Source organism: Bos grunniens, chromosome 16, assembly GCF_055505025.1.
Source record: "Bos grunniens cultivar Pamir isolate PY7600 chromosome 16, Bosgru_T2T1.0, whole genome shotgun sequence".
NCBI classification, from domain to species: Eukaryota; Metazoa; Chordata; class Mammalia; order Artiodactyla; family Bovidae; genus Bos; species Bos grunniens.
In genome coordinates, this window is record NC_141180.1 from 28,822,718 (window position 1) to 28,845,554 (window position 22,837).

A 22,837-nucleotide genomic window follows, 5' to 3' on the forward strand; every position below is an offset into this window, starting at 1 on the left:
CAAAGACAGAAATATAGATCAATGGAACAAAATAGAAAGACCAGAGATAAATCCACGCACCTACAGACACCTTATCTTTGACAAAGGAGGCAAGAATATACAGTGGAGAAAAGACAATGTCTTTAACAAGTGGTGCTGGGAAAACTGGTCAACCACTTGTAAAAGAATGAAACTAGAACACTTTCTAACACCATACACAAAAATAAACTCAAAATGGATTCAAGATCTAAACGTAAGACCAGAAACTATAAAACTCCTAGAGAAGAACATAGGCAAAATGCTCTCCAACATAAATCACAGCAGGATCCTCTATGACCCACCTCCCAGAATATTGGAAATAAAAGCAAAAATAAACAAATGGGACCTAATTAAAATTAAAAGCTTCTACACAACAAAGGAAACTATAAGCAAGGTGAAAAGACAGCCTTCAGAATGGGAGAAAATAATAGCAAATGAAGCAACTAACAAACAACTAATCTCAAAAATATACAAGCAACTCCTGCAGCTCAATTCCAGAAAAATAAATGACCCAATCAAAAAAATTGGGCCAAAAAACTAAACAGACATTTCTCCAAAGAAGACATACAGGTGGCTAACAAACACATGAAAAGATGTTCAACATCATTCATTATCAGAGAAATGCAAATCAAAACCACAATGAGGTACCATTTCACACCAGTCAGAATGGCTGCTACCCAAAAGTCTACAAGCAATAGATGCTGGAGAGGGTGTGGAGAAAAGGGAACCCTCTTACACTGTTGGTGGGAATGCAAACTAGTACAGCCACTATGGAGAACAGTGTGGAGATTCCTTAAAAAACTGGAAATAGAACTGCCATATGACCCAGCAATCCCACTGCTGGGCATATACACTGAGGAAACCAGAATTGAAAGAGACATGTGTACCCCAATGTTCATCGCAGCACTGTTTATAATAGCCAGGACATGGAAGCAACCTAAATGTCCATCAGCAGACAAATGGATAAGAAAGCTGTGGTACATATACACAATGGAGTATTACTCAGCCATTAAAAAAACTACATTTGAATCAGTTATAATGAGGTGGATGAAACTGGAGCCTATTATACAGAGTGAAGTAAGCCAGAAAGAAAAACACCAATACAGTATAATAACTCATATATATGGAATTTAGAAAGATGGTAACGATAGCCCTGTATGCGAGACAGCAAAAGAGACACAGATGTATAGAACAGTCTTTTGGACTCTGTGGGAGAGGGCAAGGGTGGGATGATTTGGGAGAATGGCATTGAAACATGTATATTATCATATGTGAAACGAATTGCCAGTACAGGTTCAATGCATGAGACAGGATGCTCAGGGCTGGTGCACTGGGTTGACCCAGAGGGATGGTATGGGGAGGGAGGTGGGAGGGGGGTTCAGGATGGGGAACACGTGTATACCCGTAGAGGATTCATGTCGATGTATGGCAAAACCAATACAATATTGTAAAGTAATTAGCCTCCAATTAAAATAAATAAATTTATATTAAAAACAAACAAATAAAATATTAACTGTTGGGGAAAAAAACACAATTTTTATATAGGCAATCTCAAAGGAACAGACAGACACACAAAACAAACAGAGTAAGCTCCAACCAAAGCAGAAGAAAATGAAGAAGCCACGGCTTCCTGAGAAAAAAATCCCTCTACCAATTTGAGGGGTTAATAAGTGCAGGAGGGAGTGACCACCAGCCCCTTCCCTAGTGGTAGTGGCTAAGACTTCATGGCTTCATGGCATGGTTAGGAAATTAGGTCCGACATGATACAACAAAAACCCAGAGGAGTTAAAGAAATAAATAAAAATAAAATATCTTTAAAAAAAATAAGTGCAGGAAATAAGAGATTAAGCTTGGGGCCTTTGCAAAGTGAGTTAGCCAAGTCTATGATTCCCATTATTAAGTTGGCACCCTCAAAGATGCTATACACCTGGGCAAGAGGAAAGCTTAAAAAAATTTTTTTTCCTGAACTTTCAGAAAAGGCAGCCCATGAAAACCTGTCATTTTCAATGTGGCTCTGGAGGGGAAAATTAATAATGGCCAAAATAATAATGGGCTTCCCTGGCAACTCAGTGGCAAAGAATCTGTCTGCCAAGGCAGGAGAGGAGGGTTCAATCCCTGGGTTGGGAAGATCACCCAGAGAAAGAAATGGCAACTCACTCCAGTATTCTTGCCTGGGAAATCCCATGGACAGAGGAGCCTGGTGGGCTACAGTCTACGGGGTCACAAAAGATTCAGACACGACTTAGTTACTAAACAACAACAAAACAATAATAATGATGATTATCACCCTGAGGATTTGTAACCATACGGGTCTGGGGCTCAAGTTCATACTCAGTGTATTTAGCGGGAAAACTCCAAGTTGAGGAAATAAATATCAGTGGTCACAGGTTATTAGCATCCCCTGCATTCAGTTGAACAACAAAAGTCTTCCTAGAGGAAAGTGACCAAGAATCAGACCCCGCAGGATTCCCACAGATTCAGTTCAGTTCAGTTCAGTTCAGTCACTCAGTCATGTCCGACTCTTTGCGACCCCATGAATCGCAGCACACCAGGCCTCCCTGTCCATCACCAACTCCCAGAGTTCACTGAGACTCATGTCCATCGAGTCAGTGATGCTATCCAGCTATCTCATCCTCTGTTGTCCCCTTCTCCTCCTGCCCCCAATCCCTCCCAGCATCAGAGTCTTTTCCAATGAGTCAACTCTTCACATGAGATGGCCAGGGTACTGGAGTTTCAGCTTTAGCATCAGTCCTTCCAAAGAAATCCCAGGGCTGATCTCCTTCAGAATGGACTGGTTGGATCTCTTTGCAGTCCAAGGGACTCTCAAGAGTCTTCTCCAACACCACAGTTCAAAAACATCAATTCTTCAGTGCTCAGCCTTCTTCAACATCCAACTCTCACATCCATATGACCACAGGAAAAACCATAGTCTTGACTAGACGAACCTTTGTTGGCAAAGTAATGTCTCTGCTTTTGAATATGCTATCTAGGTTGGTCATAACTTTCCTTCCAAGGAGTAAGCGTCTTTTAATTTCATGGCTGCAGTCACCATCTGCAGTGATTTTGGAGCCCCAAAAAATAAAGTTTGACACTGTTTCCACTGTTTCCCCATCTATTTCCCATGAAGTGATGGGACCGGATGCCATGATCTTCGTTTCCTGAATGTTGAGCTTTAAGCCAACTTTTTCACTCTCCACTTTCACTTTCATCAAGAGGCTTTTTAGTTCCTCTTCACTTTCTGCCATAAGGGTGGTGTCATCTGCATATCTGAGGTTATTGATATTTCCCCCTGCAATCTTGATTCCAGCTTGTGTTTCTTCCAGTCCAGCGTTTCTCATGATGTACTCTGCATACAAGTTAAATTCTATCAAAAATGAAATTACAATCAAATTACTAAACATCTGAGAAACAGTAAAAGCTAGAGTAAGCAGAAACAACAAACAAGAGATTGAGACACTCCCCACCTCCACCCAAGGATTTCAAATGTTAGAATTATCAGAAAACAGATTCTACAATCACTATGTATTCAGTACTTTTTTAGAAGAAAGTTTTTTTAAAATGAGTAAGGAATGAGATTATAAAAAATGGCCAGGCGTTTGACTTCAGGACTTTGCGGAAGCACAGGAGAGCTATTTGACCCCCTGTAGTTTTGGCACTTCTGTTCTGGTGGGAAAAACAGGTTTATGGAGTCAAATTATCCTGGGGATAAACATTCAAGTGCTTCCAGAAGCCAAAGAGGAAATGTGAGCAGGGTATTGGGCAGAGAGAACACAGGCTGTAGCTAATGAAGGCAGCCTCTCCTCAGCTCCAGTAGATTGTTGATCTATATGCAAGAAGAGAGCCTAGGTACTGCCAGATGTTCCTGTTTTCTCCAAAAAAGCAAAATACAGATGTTAATGATCTGAACATGTTGGCCACTGCAGTAGACATCTGAAAGTTTTGTTACCTAATAACAATTCACCTCTCTTCTAAAATATTATGGTGTTATGATCCTTCTTTAGGGACCTACTTTCTCCAAGTCTCCATCCAGTCTCTTGGAGATGGTATTGATTCCACCTCTGGCAACATGGATGGGCATGCGATTCAAACTCAGCCAGTCAGAGCACAGCAGTCTCCTAGGCCACAATAATTGGCTCAGGAATGGGCTTATGACCCACCTGGAGAAAATGAGAAGCAGTGAGGCCTTTGGGATAACCATAGGAAAAGAGACTCATCTTTCCCCAAGGAATTCAAAGCTGAGAAGATGGAAGGGCTGGAGCTATGGCAGCCTTTCTGTGACTATTATACAGAAATTCTGTCTAAGGTTGGATCTACATGGCTAAAAGCATTCTTGAGAACTAGAGAGAGGCAGAGACCAAATGGTGAAATCATTTAGGCTTGAACCCAGAAGTTCCTTCTGGACTTTTCATTTATGGTAAACAGTGAATTTGCTTTCAAGTTGAAGCCAATTTGAATTGGTTTCTCTGTCACTCCACAGAAAAAGACGTATCCCTTCAGCAACCAATTAAAAGTTGTTGTTTTTTGGTTTGTTTTTAACATGCTGGAAAAGTCAAACAAATGCATCCGAGGGCTGATCTTCAGTTTGCAGTCTCAGCACTTGGCCACCCCCTCCTTCTGTACTTAGCTTCTCTTACTAGTCACCTTCTAGCCTCCATTCCTGCTGCCCCTTCCTTGTACCATACTCTTCTTTCCCTCCTCTACCTCCTGAATCCCACTCATCCTTCAGAACTCAGGTCAGGGCTTCCCTGGTGGTCCAGTGGTTAAGAATCCGCCTGCCAGTGCAGGGGACATGGGTTCAATCCCTGGTCTGGGAAGATTCTACATGCCAGGCAACTAAGTCAGTGTGCCACAACTACTGAAGCCCGAGCACCTAGAGCCCACGCTTCACAACAAGAGAAGCCACTGCAATGAGAAGCCTGCACACCAGAACTAAAGAAAGCCTTCACATCGCAACGAAGACCCAGTACAGCCCCAAAAAAAGCACCTCAGGTCAAATCTTCCTTTTTCCCTAGAGCCTTTCCTGACACCCCACCCCATCCCCAAACCCCACCCCCCTAAATGCCTCCCCCTCCATCCGCAGGTCCCTCTGACCCCCTGATGAGCACTTAGCCCTTCTTTTTTTTTTTTTTTGCACTTAGCCCTTCTGATCTGAATCACCCAGCAACATTCCTGTCTCCCCTGCTTCTTGACTGTGATCCAAATTTAGACCCAGAGTAGAAGGGATGATCTTTGAGGCTTAAATTTCATAAAACAATCAGTTCTTAGGAAAAGTCAGAAAACACGGTGAAAGATGAGGATTTGCATGAGGGATTAGAAAGAAAAGAACAATTGTTCTGGGCAAAAGAGAGTGTCTGTGTGGAGTGCGGTGAGGAAGGAGGAAAAATTGGACATATTTAGACCAAATGAAATGATTCAGAGGAAACCTGAGAAGAAAAGTCTAGAGCGGCATAAAGTTGATCTGCCTGGAAAGAAAGATAAAAAGTGTGTGACGGGAATGACCCAAAACAATGACAAAATGCTCAAAATCGGTGCACTGTTCACATGAGAAAAGAATGCAGACAGCACCAAGACCCTGAGAAACCTCTAGAAAACAAGAGTGAAGGTGACGGGGGATGAGGTCATCTCAAACCAGATAAACGGGGAGGCTTTCTATTGGTTGAGAGGCTTTCTCAAAAGGTAGGGCTCGTGTTGGCTTGCCACTGCCGGGAAGTCAGGGCACCGAGGCCTTCTGGAATTTTCTGTTCAACAAACAGACATCGGGAGGGCTCCAGAAGGCCAGGCAGTTGCCAGTCGTACCATAAAGAGCTATTATGGGTCAAAGGTCAAAGCAAGCAGGGTGTCTATCAGTTTACGAGTTGCCCCGGGCAAGCATTGTCTTGCTTCTCACGTTTAAGGACCATGGGGCCTCTTACATAGTTCCCATGCCTCCTACCCGGGGACCAATCCTTTCTTCCTGTGATGAAATACCTAAGCTGAACAGCAACCAATCGCAGCAGCTCTTAACCTGTGTTGGGGAGAAATCTGGTTAAGGCTCTGGGCCCTCTTCCCAGAAAAATGCACACAGGCTCAGACACATCAAAGTTAACTCCCCATTTAAGCAGCTTATACCCTCCCCCAGGCCTGGCTCTTGAACAACAGCTCCTAAACTTACTCACTTAATCAAGAAAGTATTTATTGAGTGCCAACTACACGCCAGGTATTGCTCCGGGCACCAGGGACACAGGGATCCTCACCTCATGGAGAGGACCCTTCAGTTTATTTTTGAGCCCTTAGATGATCAGAAAGTCTGGAGAAGTAGACAGGGCATTCAGTGATTCTAACATGGGGCCAGGATCAGGACCTGCCAACCCAAGGAGCCCCAGGTCAAAAGCCCTTTCTGTACGAAGAGGGAGGAGGAGTGTATTCAAAGCATGTACTCTAACTGGGAAGCTCAGAGCCTGCTGAGGGAGCACAGAGGGTACCAGCACTTTGCAAAAATGTTTGGCAGAATCGTGTAAAGTTGGACGTATGCTTGACCTAGAAATTCTACTCCCAAACATACATACCCAAGAGACATGTGCACACCAAAAGATATACCCAGGGACTTCCCTGGTGGTCCAGGGATAAAGAATCTGACGTCCAAGGGAGGAGACACAGATTTGATCCCCGGTTATGGAACTAAGATTCTACATGCCACAGGGCAACTAAGTCCATACTCTGCAACTAGAGAAACCTTCACGATGCAACGAAGACCCAGCACAGCCTAAATAAATAAATAGTTTTTCTTTAAAGCATATAAAACAGCCCCCAAATATCCCTGGTGTTCACATCTCTGTGTAATCCCTTCCCCTTGAGTGTGGGCAGGACCATATCGTACCTTTAATCAATAGATGCTGCAAAGGTGATGGGGATGTCATTTCTGTGATTGTGTTACATAAGATTGTAACTTCCACCTTGCCAGGAGACTCTCTGGATGGACTCTCATTTTCTTTGATGAAGCAAGCCACCTTACAGAGAAACCTATGTGGCAAGAAACAGCACAGGATCTCTGACTAACAGCCGGAGGCGAGGCTCTCAAACTAATAACTCTCAGGGAACTGAATCCTGCCAACCATCACGTGAACTGGAAAGTGGATCCTTTTCCATCTGAGCCTCAGGTGAGACCCCAGCCCTGGCGACCTCTCTGATTGCAACCTGGGAGAGACCCTGAGCAGGGGACCCAGAGAAGCAGTGCCTGGATTCCTGACCCATAGAAACTACGACATGGTGAGTAGGCATTGTTTTGAGCCACTCAGTTTGCCATAATTTGTTGTGCGGAAATAGATAAACTACTAGAGTATAATGTGGCTTCCCCAATCTGCCCGCAATGCAGGAGCCACAGGAGACATGGGTTTGATCCCTGGGTCGGGAAGATTCCCTGGAGGATGGCACAGCAACCCACTCCAGTATTCTTGCCTGGAGGATCCCTAGACAGAGGAGCCTGGCAGGCTTCAGTCCATAGGGTCACAAATAGCCAGACACGACTGAAGTGACTTAGCATGCATGCAGGGTGTAATGCAATGCAGTCATGAGAATGAATGAATCACAGCTATGTCACACAACATGGTTGAATCTCACACCGTTGAGTGAAAGAAGCCAGGCAGCAAATGGAATCTGTATGATCCATTTACATGAAGTTCAAAAAGAAGCAGAACTAATCTATGATATTGGAAGTCGACTAGTGGGAAGGAGATGACCAGAAGGGAGCACAGGGAGACTTCTCAGGAGGGTGGAGATGTTCTGCTTCTTGATTTGAGTTCCGGTTAGGGTGGGTGCATACATTTTGTGAAAATTCTTCAAGTATATACTTATGATTTGTGCACTTTTCAAGATGTATATTATTTTTTAAAAAAGAAAACAAACAAGTTTAAAAAAAAGAGAGTGTGCAGAGTCGAACAGCCGGGGTTCAAATCCTGGACCCATCATTTACAAAATTTGTAACTGGGCAAATTATTTGACTTCTCTATGCCCACTTCTGTAAAATGAGTTGGGCAAAAAATTAAATAAAACAGTGCATGGCTTAGTGGCTGGTACCTAACAAGCCTCAATAAATCTTAGCTAGTCATGTTATCCTCATTCATAATGGTTCATTGTTAATCTCAAAAAAAAAGTAGTGGAGGTTTGTTTGCCCAGATGCCTGAAAGTCAAATTTATGGAGCTGTCCTGCAGGTATCACCCCACAGAGACCGGCTGGGTTCTCAGAATCCCTCTAGCAGTGCTCAGGGGAGGAGCTCAGCCTGCCTCTGACACCCATACCCAGAAAGATCCCTGGGCAACAAGCAAGATGATACGGAACTGTTCAGAGGTCAAGTTTGCTCTGGGTTGGGACTGAGACAATGCAAATCAAAGTTCTTCCCAGGGGACAGAACTTGTGCCCAGGCTTGGGACTGGGCTGTCCTCCCATATCATCAAGAAAACAACAGAAAACAAACAAACAAAAACAGGCAATAATGCAATCTGTTGTATCGGGCATAGCTCAGGACTTCACACACATTAACCTGTTGGCTCTTTACAGTCAGTGCTGTTATTAATCTCCACTTTACAGGTGACAGAAGTGAGACAAAGACAGAATAAAACACATAAAATCCGGCCCATCATAGATGGGATCAGCATACTTCATCTGCAGTTTTCAAACAGAAGAGACAGACTGTCTCCCCTGGCGAAACTTTGATTTGCAAGAGAAATGAATGTCTCAGACCAGCCTTGCTTCTGAGAAAAACAAAAAACAAGTGGGTGTTTTCTCATTTTCTGCCAGAAGCAGGGGGTTAGCACAGGTGCAGAGGGCCTCAGTTACTAGCTGTAGTTTTGTGGTATGAATTTATTTTTGTGAGTCTGTGAGTGTGTGTGTGTTTGTATAAACCTGCATTTCCTTAGCCCAGAAGGTCAGCTTACTAACGGACTGTGGAGCCTCTAGTGGCTCTTTGCTCTTCCATCTGTCATCCTACTCAACAGCTTAGCTACTTCTGCTTTTCATGCTCCCTCTCTCTCTCTTCCTTTCCCCTGTTCCAGCTCTTTCCCTGGCTCTCTCTCACCCCTTAAAGGCTGGGCAACCTCCTTGCCTCTCCCAGCGTTCATTTCGTGTAGGAACGCAGGGGGCAAACAGGCAAGTCTGGGGCAGGGGCACAGCTGGTGTGCTCTCCTCAGTCAAGGACACTCCAGGGGACTTCCCTCGTGGCGCAGTGGATAGGAATCCGCCTGCCAAGGCAGGGGACACGGGTTTGATCCCTGGTCCAGGAAGATTCCACATGCCACGGAACAGCTAAGCCTGGGCACCACAACCAAGGAAGCCTCCCTGCTTAGAGCCCACAAGCCACAACTCCTGAAGCCCACGTGCCTTGAGACCATGCTCCACAATAAGAGAAGCCACCATAACGGAAGCCCATGAACCACAACGAATAGTAGCCTCTACTTGCTGCAACAAGAGAAAGTCCTCGCGCAGCAACAAAGATCCAGGGCACCCAAAAATAAATGAATAATAATAATAATAAGGGCCATCCAAGGAAATTAACTGGGGCAGAAGGAGATTTTATGGGGCAGAGGTCCTGCAGGAAGGAAGCCGGGTGGGTAGCAGGAGCACTCGCTAACAAGCTCCAGGTGCTCCCTCCTAGCCTCAGTCCCCCTTCCATCAGCCTCAGGCAGTGCCCAGCCTTCAGGACAGACGGGAGCCCAGCCTGCTCAGGGCTGAGGGAAAACAGGTGGTGAGCATGGGTGTCCTGTGGTGGTGACAGCTGTCACCTGTAAGTCCCCAGGGAAATACCTTCCCGTCACAGTCATCTTGATTCAAATCCTACCAGATTTTCTGGCTGTGCCACTTTGGGCACATACCTCCATGTCTTTTGAATCTTATTTCCCTGTTAAACTGGGAGTCATTGGATAAAAATAATACTCATCACAACATCTTTGAGTTCTTCTCTGCAGAGCTCACTGTTCTGGGTGTTTCACTCACGCCTACTGCACCAGGTAATGGTGAGGATTAAATGAGATGACCCAGGAGAAGGATTGAGACACTGCTCAGCAGGTGGAAATCCCTGAGTTAACATCACTTGCTCCAGTATCGTGAGGACAGCCAGGAACAACAGAGCTGGGTCCTAAACCCAGGCCCTTCAGACCCCAGGGTTTCGATGTTCATGGAGATACAGTTAAGCCTTGGTAGCCACCCGGAGCTCAGTAAGACTGATTGATTACAAGCATCAAGGAGCCCATATAAACTAGAAATCTCTAATTTTTTTTTTTTCTTCAGGGTTTTTGATTTTGGTTTTTAGCTTGTTTTTTTGCCATGCTCTGTGGCTTGCGGGATCTTAGTTCCCCCACCAGACACTGAATCCAGGCCATGACAGTGAAAGCATCACGTCCCACCCACTGGACCACCAGGGAATTCCCCAAGGGCAGTATTTTTAATATCCCATCATTGCAAAGTACAACTCTCACTCATCCCAGGATATGCTGATATAAAGCCAGAAGTTAACTAGGGTGATTTATCTTCTGTTTTTGAAATTTAAATGGATGACAAGAAATTGGGTTCCAAGACTTTCCCATACCCTTTGAGATGTGGCCACTTGTGGGGAAGGGTGTCCAATCAAGATTTGGCATTTTCTGCTCCAGTGAGTCTGAATGTCAACTTTGTTCTGGCTTTAGTATTCCCTCACTGAGAGACGGACTAGGGGCAACATATGCTCTCCCAAGCCTATCAGGGGGCATGGGCTGCTCCAGCTTGAGGCCAGCCCGGGTGGGCTCCATAGGGTCCGGCTGGCCCTGAGCAACTCGTATTCTGTGCTCATGGTGATGACACTACAGACAAGCATGGAGATGGGAGTGGGGCTGGAGAGGGGTCCTGGCTGGAGAAGCCTAGGTCCTGGGTAAGGACAGTTCAGCTCCAGCAGCCCAAGAGGTAGCAGGAAAGACTGGGGCAGGTGGCAAAGGCTTCCCCTGCTCATTCATTCATTCAGGCACTGTTCTAGGCACTGGGGATTCAGCAGTGAACAAAACAGAAAAAAAAATCCCTGCCCTCGTGGAGCTTAAGTTGGGGTCGGGGGAGGAGATGGGAGTGGGGAGATAGACAATAAATAAGATAAATAAACTAAATAAATGGCATGCTAGGTGATACGTGGTAAGACAAAGGGAAGAGCAATACAGTGAGGTTTTTGTTTTGCTGCTCATGATGACTTTTTTGGAGGGGCCGAGCCACTGAGCTTAGTTCCCTGACCAGAGGCTGAACCTGAGCCCCGGCAGTGGAAGTGCTGTTTAGTTGTAAGTTGTGTCGACTCTTTGCAACTCCATGGCCTCCTCCCAGGCTCCTCTGTCCGTGGGAGTTCCCAGGCAAGAAGACTGGAGTGGGTTGCCATTTCCTCCTCCAGGGGATCTTCCTGACCCAGGGATCAAACGATGTCTCTTAGGTCTCCTGCATTGGCAGGCGGGTTAAGTAAATGCAAAGGCCCAGAAGCAGGAATGTTCCTGGGGAGTTGAACCTGACCCTCCCTTTTCCTTTGAAGTTACCACTCAGGTCCTGGCCTTAGCGGTCACACCTCATACTTTCCTAGAGTCTTTCTGGTTGAAGGAAACTAGCGAAGACAGAACCTCCAGGCTGACTGAGGGCCTGGAAGAAATTTCTAGGGACAGGTTTTGCGAAGTATAAGTGAAAGTGTTAGTCATTCAGTCATGTCTGACTCTTTGGGACCCCATGGACTATAGCTTGCCAGGCTCCTCTGTCCATGGAATTTTCCAGGCAAGAATACTAGAGTGGGTTGCCATTCTCTTCTCTAGGGTATCTTCCCGACCCAGGGATAGAACCTGGGTCTCCTGCATTGCAGGGAGATTGTTTATTGTCTGAGCCACCAGGGAAGCCCAGGTCTCTGCAACACAACTGCAGGGCTGAATAAATCCTGGGGTTTTGCTATGCTTTTAACCAATGCACAAGGAATTGGCAATAATGCATCAAATTCATTCCTGGACTATGCTCCAGACCTGCTCAATCAGAATCTCTGTGGTCTGTGCCAGGGAATCTGCATTTCTAAGAGCCGCCTAGGCATGTGTGAGCATCTTTATTGTATATTCCATCCCACACCAATCTCTGTGATTTCTCTCTCTTTTATCTTCTAATTGACAAGGATGGAGTCTGCCATCTTTCATCTTTTTTGGATAAATGTTTTAAGTTTGTCTGGGGGCAACTTGTCAGTCATTTCCTGCCAGGGAAATGGGGCATTCTGTAGGTGGTCAGCAGGGCTGTTCTGTTTGCTCTCAGACAGAAGGGGTTGACCTGAAAAAGGTGATAGGAGATGGGATTGGCATGTCTTCTCCACACACTCCATCCATCCCCCACCCCCGAGCCAGTCCTAGGCCCGTGGATAGGTAGGTGGGGGGCTTCTTAAAGATCTGATCCGAGTCAACATTGGGGCCACCGGCTGACACTTGTAGGGACTCAGGTGATGTTTGTAGAAATAAAGAACAAATGAATGAATAGATGTCAGTTCTGACAGGGAAGGACAGAACAGTAGGATTGTGGGCTTGTAAATAACCTCTTTCTAGCAAACCCCGGGAGACAGTGAAGGACAGGGAAGCCTGGCGTGCTGCTGTCCATGGGGTCGCAAAGAGTCAGACACGACTGAGCGACTGAACAACAGTGGGAGAATTCTTCATTCTTTCAAAATTATTCCTTCCTCCCCACCCATCTCCCATCTCCACACCCACCCCCAGAAGTGATGGTCTCCCCCGCCCCGCCCCCACACACACACCTTATCCTATTCTTTTCTCCTCTGCAACAGAGAGAACTAGGTATTTGGCAGGGGCGGAGGGTACTAACCTCCAAACTTCTAGTTCAGCTCCATTACCCTCCCATGCCTGCCCACCCCCTCCCAACGCACCCAGCCTAGACCAAAGGATAATAGGGAGGATTCTAGAGTCTGCTCCTTCCCCGATGAAAAACTCTGGAGTACCTCTGTGACCACCGAGCCAACTTCCCCATCCATGAAATGGGGATAGACCGCGGATCCGGGAAGGCTCGCGGAGCTGCCACAGGCTGTAATTCGCCGGGTGCTCTCCGCGCACCGCCCCTCGCAGGCCACGCCCCTCACCGGCGCGGCCGGCCCGGGGGCGTTGCCATGGCGACGCGCGTACACAGGCCGGGAGGGCGCACGGGCTGCGGGCCGCCGGCTGGAGACTCCTCGGGAGCGCGGCCGAGCGGCCTCGCCCGGAGCGAGCCCGGCGCCTCCCGAGCGGGCCGGGCTCTTGGCGGAGGACGGGACGTGGGTTTCTTCCTCTGGCCAGGTGAGAGCAACACGTAAGGAGGCGGCGGACGGAAACCCGGGCCGGAAGAGGCCAGCCCTGCTAGGTCAAGGGCTGCGGTAGGCTGGGGACCCGGCCCCACCCGAGGCTGAACTCTCTGATCCAGGCTCGGGTCGCCGGGAGCACCCTAGAGAAGCTATCCCAACACCAGCCGTTCCTTCCTAAATGCAGCCCCCAACCCCACCCCGAGGTAGCCTGCGAGGAAACTTCGGGCCCCTGCTTGGCACCGGTTTCTGGATGTCCTGGGGTACCGCTGAAATTGAGAGGAACCCTTGTTTCCCCTGATTTATAGCCAATACCCACCCAATGGTCAGACACAGACCCACCCACCCACCCCTTACCTCACCTGTCTTTCTTTAAGGAACTTCGAGGCCCTTTATGGTCCTCAAAAGAAGTTTTGCTCCTGTAGCCCAATTCTGAGCCATCCAGAGTGGTCAGGGGAAATGCAGATTATTTTAGCTCTTTTGCTGTTTATGGTAGTGGGTGCTCCATGGCACTGAGTAAGAACGAATTCACAGAGCTAAACACATTCAAATTACTTTCTGCAGTGTTTTCAGACAAAGAAGTGATGCACGGGGCAAGATTAAGGTGGAGAAATCTTGTCCAGTCCAAAAGCTAGAGATAGAATTTAGGTTCTCCAAGAAGTTATCTAGGATAGATGCTGAAAGAAGAAATGAAATGTAGTTACTGTCAGAGGTTCCTAGCCGCTGGCCACACTGGCTTGCTTGGAGGTGTCATTTGTATTTTCACTCAGTCAGCAAGTGTTGACCAAGCACCTGTATGTGCCAGTCTCTATCCTGGCACTGGAGATGGTGCCCTGCACAGAACAACTGCAAAGGGTGTAAGGTTTTACCCTGTTTGAAAGTTAGCCTGCCCACCTTATAGGTACTGGCAGAAGACAAGACTCCTAGGCCAGAAACTAAGGACTTGACTGCTCACAGCACAGCAGACACAGCCAGAGCTGCATATGCACAGGGATTCCTGTTGCCCTGAACGTGCCTCGGGGTGGTGAAGAACAGCCAAGGTGGCTGCTGGTGCGTGCGGTGAGTCTGTGTCCCAGATAAGAAACTCCAAACTTAGGAAAACTCAGTCTTTGAAAGGGGCTGCTAGCAAACCTGCCTGACTTTAGCCTCAGAAGGAGCTATTGTCTTTATTATAAACATTACCTTTATTCTCCAGCTGTTTGCCATTATAAGCATCCTTGGAAGGACAAAATCTTTCAATGGGTATGAGCACAAGAAACCCATGAAGAATTGCTTCTTAACAAAATCAAGGGACTTCTCTGGTGGTCCAGTGGTTAAGATTCCACGCTTCCAATGCAGGGGGTAAGAGGGTTCAACCCCTGGTCCAGAAACTGAGACCTCACATGCCACACAGTATGGCCCAAAACCCAAGACAAAATCAACACAGTTCTGGTTTTCCAGGAATATACATCTTAGTGAATGAAAGAGAAACAGACAGCAAACACAACTAAATAAAGGAACAAGAAAAGGTCAGAGAATGATAAGTACGAGGAAGGAAACCCAGCAGGGGAAAACTAACAGGGGAATAACATGAACTGAGGGTGCCTTTAGCCACAGTGGTCACGAGATTGCCCCAAAGTGGGGCGTCTGAGCAGAGAGAAGACATCGGCTTTGGGGTCGTCTCGGGTGACAGCTGAAAAACAAGTGTATACATGACCCAAGTTTTAAGTTTTAAATTAGTGGCCTGTCCTGTGGTTTTCCTACAACAGAGACTTTTCTTGAAAGTTTACATTTTAGATTAATTGCTGGATAACATGGTGCTCTGCCAATGAAGATTAATAACTGAAGGCAGTAGAGCATGGTTGTTTGGAAAGAGGAAATGTCTTTCTCCTATGTTCATGACAGTGAACTTAATAAATTTTATTTCTCATTATATGGAAGCATCAGTATTAGTGGGACATCCACAGGCCTCAAAGTTTACAGATATAAACTATCCTGCTTATTTTTATTCCACTTATCCCCAGGTAGGATCTCATCTTTCTTTCAGCAGATAGAATGCTGGTTTTAAAGACTCTGTTGTTGCATGTCCCAAGCATAACAGATCGCGCAATTCCCCCACCCCACTCTGCCCCACCAGCAACACTGGAGATTTGTGCAGTGGTTATAGACTAAGGTCCAGAGTTGTCACACACTTACTATTGTGTGACCTTAACCTCTCTGAGTCACAGTTTCCTCATCTGTAAAGTGGGACAATACTGACACCTACCTTGCAGGGTTGTTCTGAGAATGAAAAGAGGCAGTGTCTGTAAAAGGTTAGCCCAGTGCCTCACACTTAGTAGGGGTTCACCCTCATCCTTAGTAGTGGATGAAATGATGGAGGTGTTGATGGAAAGCAGAGCCAGACCAGAGGCCCGTTACAGTCACACCCAGGTGACTTTTGTTTTCATTTGTTTGTTTTTTGTTTTGTTTTCAATAGTAGGTTTTTTCCTTTTTCTTTTTAAAAAATCTTTACTTATTTGGCTGCATCTGGTCTTAGTTGTGGCATGTGCGTTCTTTGAGCCTCATTGTGGAATACAGGATCTTGGACCACCATGGTAAGCCTCTAAATGACTTTTGTTTTTACCCACAGTACAACAGCTTCACACTTCAGTGACCTTTCAGGTAAAAAGAGACTTTCTTTACAAGGTGTTAAGATGGAGGATGTCACCCTGTGTAGCTGGACATCTCTCAAATTGGAATTCAAATATTGTGTCATGTGAATTATCATCAACATCTTGGAACCTGCCAAAGGCAGGAATACTGAAGTGGGTTGCCATGCTCTCCTCCAGGGGATCTTCCCGCCCAGGGATCGAACCCAGGATCCCACATTGTAGGTGGATTCTTTACTGCCTGAGCAACCAGGGAGCAACCTATACAACCAAAACACATGTATAGGACTTACTTTGAACTGCGTTGAAATATAAAATGGATGGAAGGATACATGGGTAGATATGTGATAAAGTAAATATATCAAAATGTCAATTGTGGAATCTGGGTGGTGGTTATATAGGAGTTCACTATCTACTTCTTTGAACTTTTCTGTGTGTTTCACATTTTCATAAATAAAACACCAGGAAAAGGTAGGTACAGAGTCCTGACTAAGCTATAATCTTAATACTTTGTCTTTGGAAATCATCCTGTTTTTCTACCTAAATATATAACAAAATACAGTGACTTGAAAGTATCATCTAATGCCCATTTCCTTGATGATTTACTCTCTGCACTTTAAGAAGCTCTTTAGAAGCTTGGGGTTCCTTGATTAAAAGTTCGAGAAACCCAAGATTAGTAATAGTAATAATCACAGTAGGAGAAAAGTGTGTTTAGCAAACACCATTCTAGATGCGTCACATGTATCACTGCATTTAAACAAAACCCTTTGGGATACAGAGTATTACTAGCCCCATTTTGCAGATGAGAAAACTGAGGTTTACAGAGAGAATAAGTAATTCAACCAGAGTCACAGAACTAGTAAGTGGTAGGTCAGTAATTCTTAGTTCTTGATTATGGCAAATAACTAACCTCAAACTAAGCTTAATGGGAGTTGGAGAACAGTTGTCAGTGGAATTCAGACTTGTTGTTGGGTTGTTTTTGCTATTGCTTGTTTGTGCTCTAAGTTACATAAAGGGTGTCCTCTGATAATCAGAATCAAGCTTATCTATGACAGATATCAGTGTTGAAAAGACAGTCTTAAAAATGTGAAGAACTGTAATTATGATCATTGTTAAATCCATCTATCCACTCCTACCTCTGCTGATTCCTCTTGTGACATTATGGTATATTTCATTCATTCTAAATATGATATTGAATAATTAAAGGACTCTTTTTTTCTAACCAGATTTTTTTCTGCAAACCTTTTCTAGGGAAAGCAGAGAGTATGAAAGCCTATCTAAAGAGCGCGGAAGGCTTTTTTGTCTTGAATAAAAGTACTACGATTGGAAGGCATGGAGACTCAGACCTTGTTTTAGAGGTAAGACCTCCTCCTGCCCAACCCCTCATCTCTGCAGAAGTCCAGTCTGCTGTGGACTCTGACCGCTTCTGAAGCACAGCCTCTGGCTGACGTCCTCTGCCTTCCTCGGTGTGCTTTGTTGTTGTCGTTCAGTCGCTCAGTTGTGTTCTGCTCTTTGCGGCCCCTTGGACTGCAGCACGCCAGGCTTCCCTGTCCTTCACCATCTCCCAGAGTTTGCTCAGGTTCACGTCCATTGAGTCCATGATGCTATCTAGCCGTCTCATCTTTGGTGTGCTACCGATAACCAGTTGTCAGGTGTGCTGGAGCTCCCTGGCTCACATGATAAGAATGAGCAGGAGATGTGCCTTCTGTTCTTTTGCTGACCGTGTCTGTTCTGCCATGTCCCACCCAGGATCCCCTCCCCCACTGCCTGATGGGGCCGTTTGGAAAGTGGGCATGGAGCTGGTGCTTGATCTTCACCTGCTCCAGGTCTGGCAGCCAGAGCCACCTGAAGTGCCCAGCTTGACCAATAGCCTCTTGCCCTTTTCAGAGCTTCTGGAGACTGCTGTGGGTCCCTCGAAGCCCTCCCCTACCCCCACCTCCCAAGTAGTAAATCAGGATAAGCCTTGGGCATAGCCACAGTATCCTCTCATTTCACTTCATTCTCTGTGTTAGCTGTGGCTTGGTCCACAGTCCCAGCTTGATGATAGCCAAAGAAATTGGAAGATAGTAAGGAATTAGTCAAAACGGTGGCTCTGGGGGCACTCTCTGTCCCCCTTCTGATGTCTGTGTCAGAAGCTTTCTCTGTCATTTTTCACATTAATAAAACTCTGCTACACACACACACAACAGTTGCTTTGAACCTTTTAAAATATTTCAATATTTTAGGGGTTAAAATATTGAAAGAAAAATGCAGTGGAATTTATGACTTTAAAAGGCAGGTCTCTTTCAGACTTCACTCAACAGATTGTTAAAAGACTTTTTATTTTAAAATGATAGGTTCACAAACAGTAGAGAGAGAATGGTACAAAGCGTGTGTATTGTTCTGTGCCATTCTATCACACGTATGAATGTGTGTGTAGCCGCCAAGATATAGAATTGACTTCCCAGGTAGCTCAAGTGGTAAAAAGAAAAAAAAAAAAAAGCTGTCTGCCAATGCAGAAGATACAGGTTTGATCCCTGGGTTAGGAAGACCCCCTAAAGGAGAAAATGGGAACCTGCTCCAGTATTCTTGCCTGGAAAATCCCATGGACAGAGGACCCTGGTGGGCTACAGTCTGTGGGGTTGTAAGGAGTTGGACACGACTGAACAACTGAACACACACCCACACCAAGGTGTATAGAACTACTCCATCATCAAAGATCTCCCTTGTGATAGTCTTTTTTTTTTTCAATGTATTTATTTACTTAGCTGCCTTGGGTCTTAGTGCAGCTTGTGAGATCTAGTTCCCTGACCAGGGGTTGAACCCAGGCCGCCTGCTCTGGGAGCTCAGAATCTCACTACTGGACCACCAAGGAAGTCCCATGAGACTCCTTTTACGGTCACAGTACTTTCTCCCACCACCATCCCCAAGCCCCAACAACCACTAATCTGTGTTTCATCTCTTTAATTTTTATCATTTTGAGAATATTACATAAATGGAATCTTAACATCTGTGACCTTTGCCATTTTTTTTTTAACTCCGTGTAATGACTTTGACATCGATCTAGGTTATTAGCTTGTTCTTTTATTTCTGAGTAATAGCCCATGTTATGAATGTACCACCTATGTTTAAACATTCACTTATTGAGGGACATTGTGATTCCATTAGGGGCTGTTACAAATAAATCTACTATAAACATTTGTGAACAGGTTTTTCTGTGAATGTAAGTTTTATTTTTCTGAGATGAATGTTCAGGAGTATGATTGCATGGATCAACATTTATGCTAATATATATTCAGTTTGTGGAGAAACTGCCAGAATCTTATCCAGGGTGGCTACACCATTTTTTAGTCACACCAGCAATGTATGAGATAAGTTTCTCTGCATCTCCACCAGCAATTAATATTAACACTTTTTTATTTTAGCTGTTTTAGTAAATGTGTAGTGGTTTCTTATCATAGTCTTAATTTGCATTTCCCAAATCGATAGTGATGTTAAATGTCTTTTCGTGTACTTATTTGCCTTCTGCATACCCTCTTTAGTGACATATCTCTTAATGTCCTTTAACCATTTCTAATCCAATTGTTTCTTCACCGTTGAGTTTTGAGAATTCTTTAGGTATTTTAGGTATGAGTCCCTCATCAGATCGAAGGTTTGCAAATATTTTCTCCCATCCATAGCTTGTCTTTTTATTCTCTTAACAGGATATTTCACAGAACAAAAGTTTTAACTTTTGATGAAGTCCAGGTCATTATTTTTTTCCTTCATAGATCATGCTTTTAGCATCATGTCTAAGAACATGCCACCAAGTCCTTGATCCTGAGGATTTTCTCTTATATGTTCTTTGAAGTGCTTTATAGTTTTATGTTTAAATCTGTGAACCATCTTGGGTTCACTTTTGTTTATGTTGTGAGATTTGGGTCAATGTTCACTCTTACTGCATGTGGATATTGAGTTGTTCCAGAACCATTTGTTAAGAAGACTATCCTTTCTTATTGAATTGCTTTTGCAAATTTGTCAAAAATAATCTGGCCATACTTCTATAGGGGCTGTTTCTGAGTTCCCTAGTATGTTTCATGGATCTATGAGGCAATCCCTCTACCTTTATGACACAGCCTTGATTCCTATTGCTGTGTGAGTCTTAAATCAGGTAGAGTGACTCTTCCCACTTTATTCTTCTTTAAATTTTTTAACCTATTCTAGTTCCTTTGCCTTTTCATTTACATTTTAGTGTAAGCCATCTGTATATACAAAATATCATGCTGTGATTTTTATTGGAGTTGTGTTTAGTCCTTCATTCAATGTGAGAATAATTGATATTCTACTGCATTGTCTCTCAATTCATGAACATGGTATATTTCTTCATTGATTCAGGTGGTCTTTGATGTCTCTCATGAGTGTTTTGTAATTTTTAGCATACAAGTTCTGTACATGCTTGTTAGATTTTCACTTCAGTATTTCTCTCTTTCTCTTTTTGAGTGATTGTAAATGGTATTTGGGCTTCTCAGGTGGCCCTAGTGGTAAAGAACCCACCTGCCCATGCAGGAGACATAAGAGACTCGAGTTTGATCCCTGGGTCGGGAGGATCCCCTGGAGGAGAGCATGGCAACCCACTCCAGTATTCTTGCCTGGAGAATCCCATGGACAGAGGAGCATGGCAGGGTACAGTCCATAGTGTTGCAAAGAGTCAGACACGACTGAAGCGACTTAATGCGCACACACACACTGTCACACAAAAGGTATTATATTTTTTATTTTGTTTGCTTTTTATTTTTACGTGTTCATTTTATTTTTACATGTTCATTGACACTATATAGAAATACAGTTGATCTTTGTATGCTTCTTAGTTTCTTGCAACATTAACTGAACTCTCTATATAAAGGTTTTTGTAGCTTTCTTGGGATTTTTATACACAAACAATCATGTCATCTACAGTAAGATTAGTTTTATTTCTCCTTCCAGAAAAGGATATCTGAATGCCTTTCATTTCCTTTTCCTTGCTTTATTTGTCTGGTTAACAATTCTAGGACTCTGTTGAATAAGAGTGGCATAAATTTTTAAAATATTTATTTATTTTATTTGGCTGCATTGGGTCTTAGTTTCAGCATGCAGGATCTTTGTTGCATCACGCAGGATCTTCCATTGCAATGCATGGACTCTCTAGTTGCAGCGTGGGCTTAGTTGCTCCATGGCAAGTATGATCTTAGTTCCCTGACCAGGGATTGAACCCATGTCCCCTGCGTTGCAAGGCAGACTTAACCACTGAACCACCAGGGACCTAGTGTAAATCTTTATATTTGCTTGTTCCTGAACTTAGGGAAAGCATTCAGTCTTTCACCATGAACTATGAGGTAAGCTGTGGGTTTTTTGTACATATTCTTACTAAGTGAGCAAGTTCCCTCCTTTATTCCGAGTTTTCTGATTATATTTATCATAAGCTCAACAGATTTAAAACTAACTCCATGAACCTCCCCTTGAGATTCTTCTCCATGATGTGGTTTCCTTTCAAGGACACAGAAAAATCTGTGCAGTATGCAAAGTTTGGGGGCGGGGGTGGAGAAAAAGAAGAATTGCAGTTTCTTCTTTATCATAACAAGGCATAGATTTGGGGTGGTTTTATTTCCTGTTCTGGGCTTCCCCAGTGGCTCAGCGGTAAAGAATCCACCTGAAGCGTAGGAGATATGGGTTCGATCCCTGGGTCCGGAAGATCTCCTGGAAAGGGAAATGACAACCCACTCCAGTATGCTTGCCTGGAAAATTTCATGGACAGAGGAGCCTGGTAAACTACAGTCCATGGGGTCACAAAAAAGTCAGACACAACTGAGTGACTGAGGACACACGTTACTTCCTGTCTGGCTAAAGTAGAGACAGAGATCTCTGTTTTGAACCTGACCATGATATTAAAAAACTGTAGTAACTTTTTTTCGTAATGCAATAGGTCATTTTATTACTGGTGACGTATCCTTGCCCTTTCCAGATAGGTTTCAGCAGTGAGTGTATAGTGTGTTTCTCCGAAAGAGCATGGAGAGTGAGCTGCTTGAAGATGTGGTAAAATGTCTATCCTCTTTTCTTCCTCAAAGACTATTTTTTAAAGAGCAATTTTAGGCTTACAGCAAAATTAAGAAAAAGTTTATAGATATCCTGTGTATCCTCCTGCCCAACACACATGCCCAAAGCCTCCCAGACTGTCCATCCACAGCATAGTGGCCCATGTGAGGAAACTAGCAATTTTTAAAAGTGGAGGCTTTGAAGATAGGCAGACCTGGGTTTGAATCTCATTAGGCTACTTTGTGGCTGAGTGATTTCAACCAGACTAATCACTCTGAGCTCATTTTCCCTGTCTGTAAACCTCTTATTTCACAGGATGGTTGTGAGGGTTAAGTGAAAAAATGCACATAAAGAGGCTGGCATGTGGTGCTCAGTAAAAGACACAGTGGTCATTGTTTTGGTCTCATAAGACAGAGAGACTCTTCTCAGAAGAAGAGAAGAATCCTCAGAGGGCTGAAGAATCCTCAGAAGGTTGAGTTGAGGATCCACTGACATTAACAAGCCATTTGGAAAAGGAAACCAGTGAGGACCGTTACTAACCAGACAGAAACTGAGTTGCATTCATTGTATAAAAATAAGTGATGGCTTGCTGCTGCTGCTGCTGCTAAGTTGCTTCAGTCGTGTCCGACTCTGTGCGACCCCATAGACAGAAGCCCACCAGGCTCCCCCGTCCCTGGGATTCTCCAGGCAAGAACACTGGAGTGGGTTGCCATTTCCTTCTCCAATGCAGGAAAGTGAAAAGTGAAAGGAAAGTTGCTCAGTCGTGTCCAACTCTTTGCGACCCCATGGACTGCAGCCCACCAGGCTCCTCCATCCATGGGATTTTCCAGGCAAGCTCCCCAAACTTAGTTTAAGAAATAAGTCACCACCACCAGCAACAGTCAG

The 22,837-nt window shown here is 44.7% G+C and overlaps 1 protein-coding gene and 1 long non-coding RNA gene across 24 annotated transcripts in view; one reads left to right on the forward strand and one right to left on the reverse strand.

The window, feature by feature from the left end:
* Positions 1-1,485: 1,485 nt before the first annotated feature.
* LOC147356422 (uncharacterized) lies at positions 1,486-7,396 on the reverse strand. The gene is made up of 2 exons (XR_015143254.1): positions 6,875-7,396; positions 1,486-3,382 (listed from the first exon to the last, which is right to left on the reverse strand). It is a non-coding gene; the product is annotated as an uncharacterized LOC147356422 (long non-coding RNA).
* A 5,727-nt stretch (positions 7,397-13,123) lies between these two features.
* FHAD1 (forkhead associated phosphopeptide binding domain 1) overlaps positions 13,124-22,837 on the forward strand; it is a 166,035-nt gene continuing 156,321 nt past the window's right edge. For all 23 annotated transcript variants that reach the window (XR_015143255.1, XR_015143258.1, XR_015143257.1 and 20 more), the window contains exons 1-2: positions 13,124-13,296; positions 17,177-17,283. Coding sequence is in view for 14 of the 23 variants with exons in the window: in XM_086343810.1 (XP_086199936.1) it covers positions 13,131-13,296; positions 17,177-17,283 (273 nt within the window). In the remaining 9 variants the exon portion in view is untranslated. The remainder of the gene's footprint in view (positions 13,297-17,176; positions 17,284-22,837) is intronic.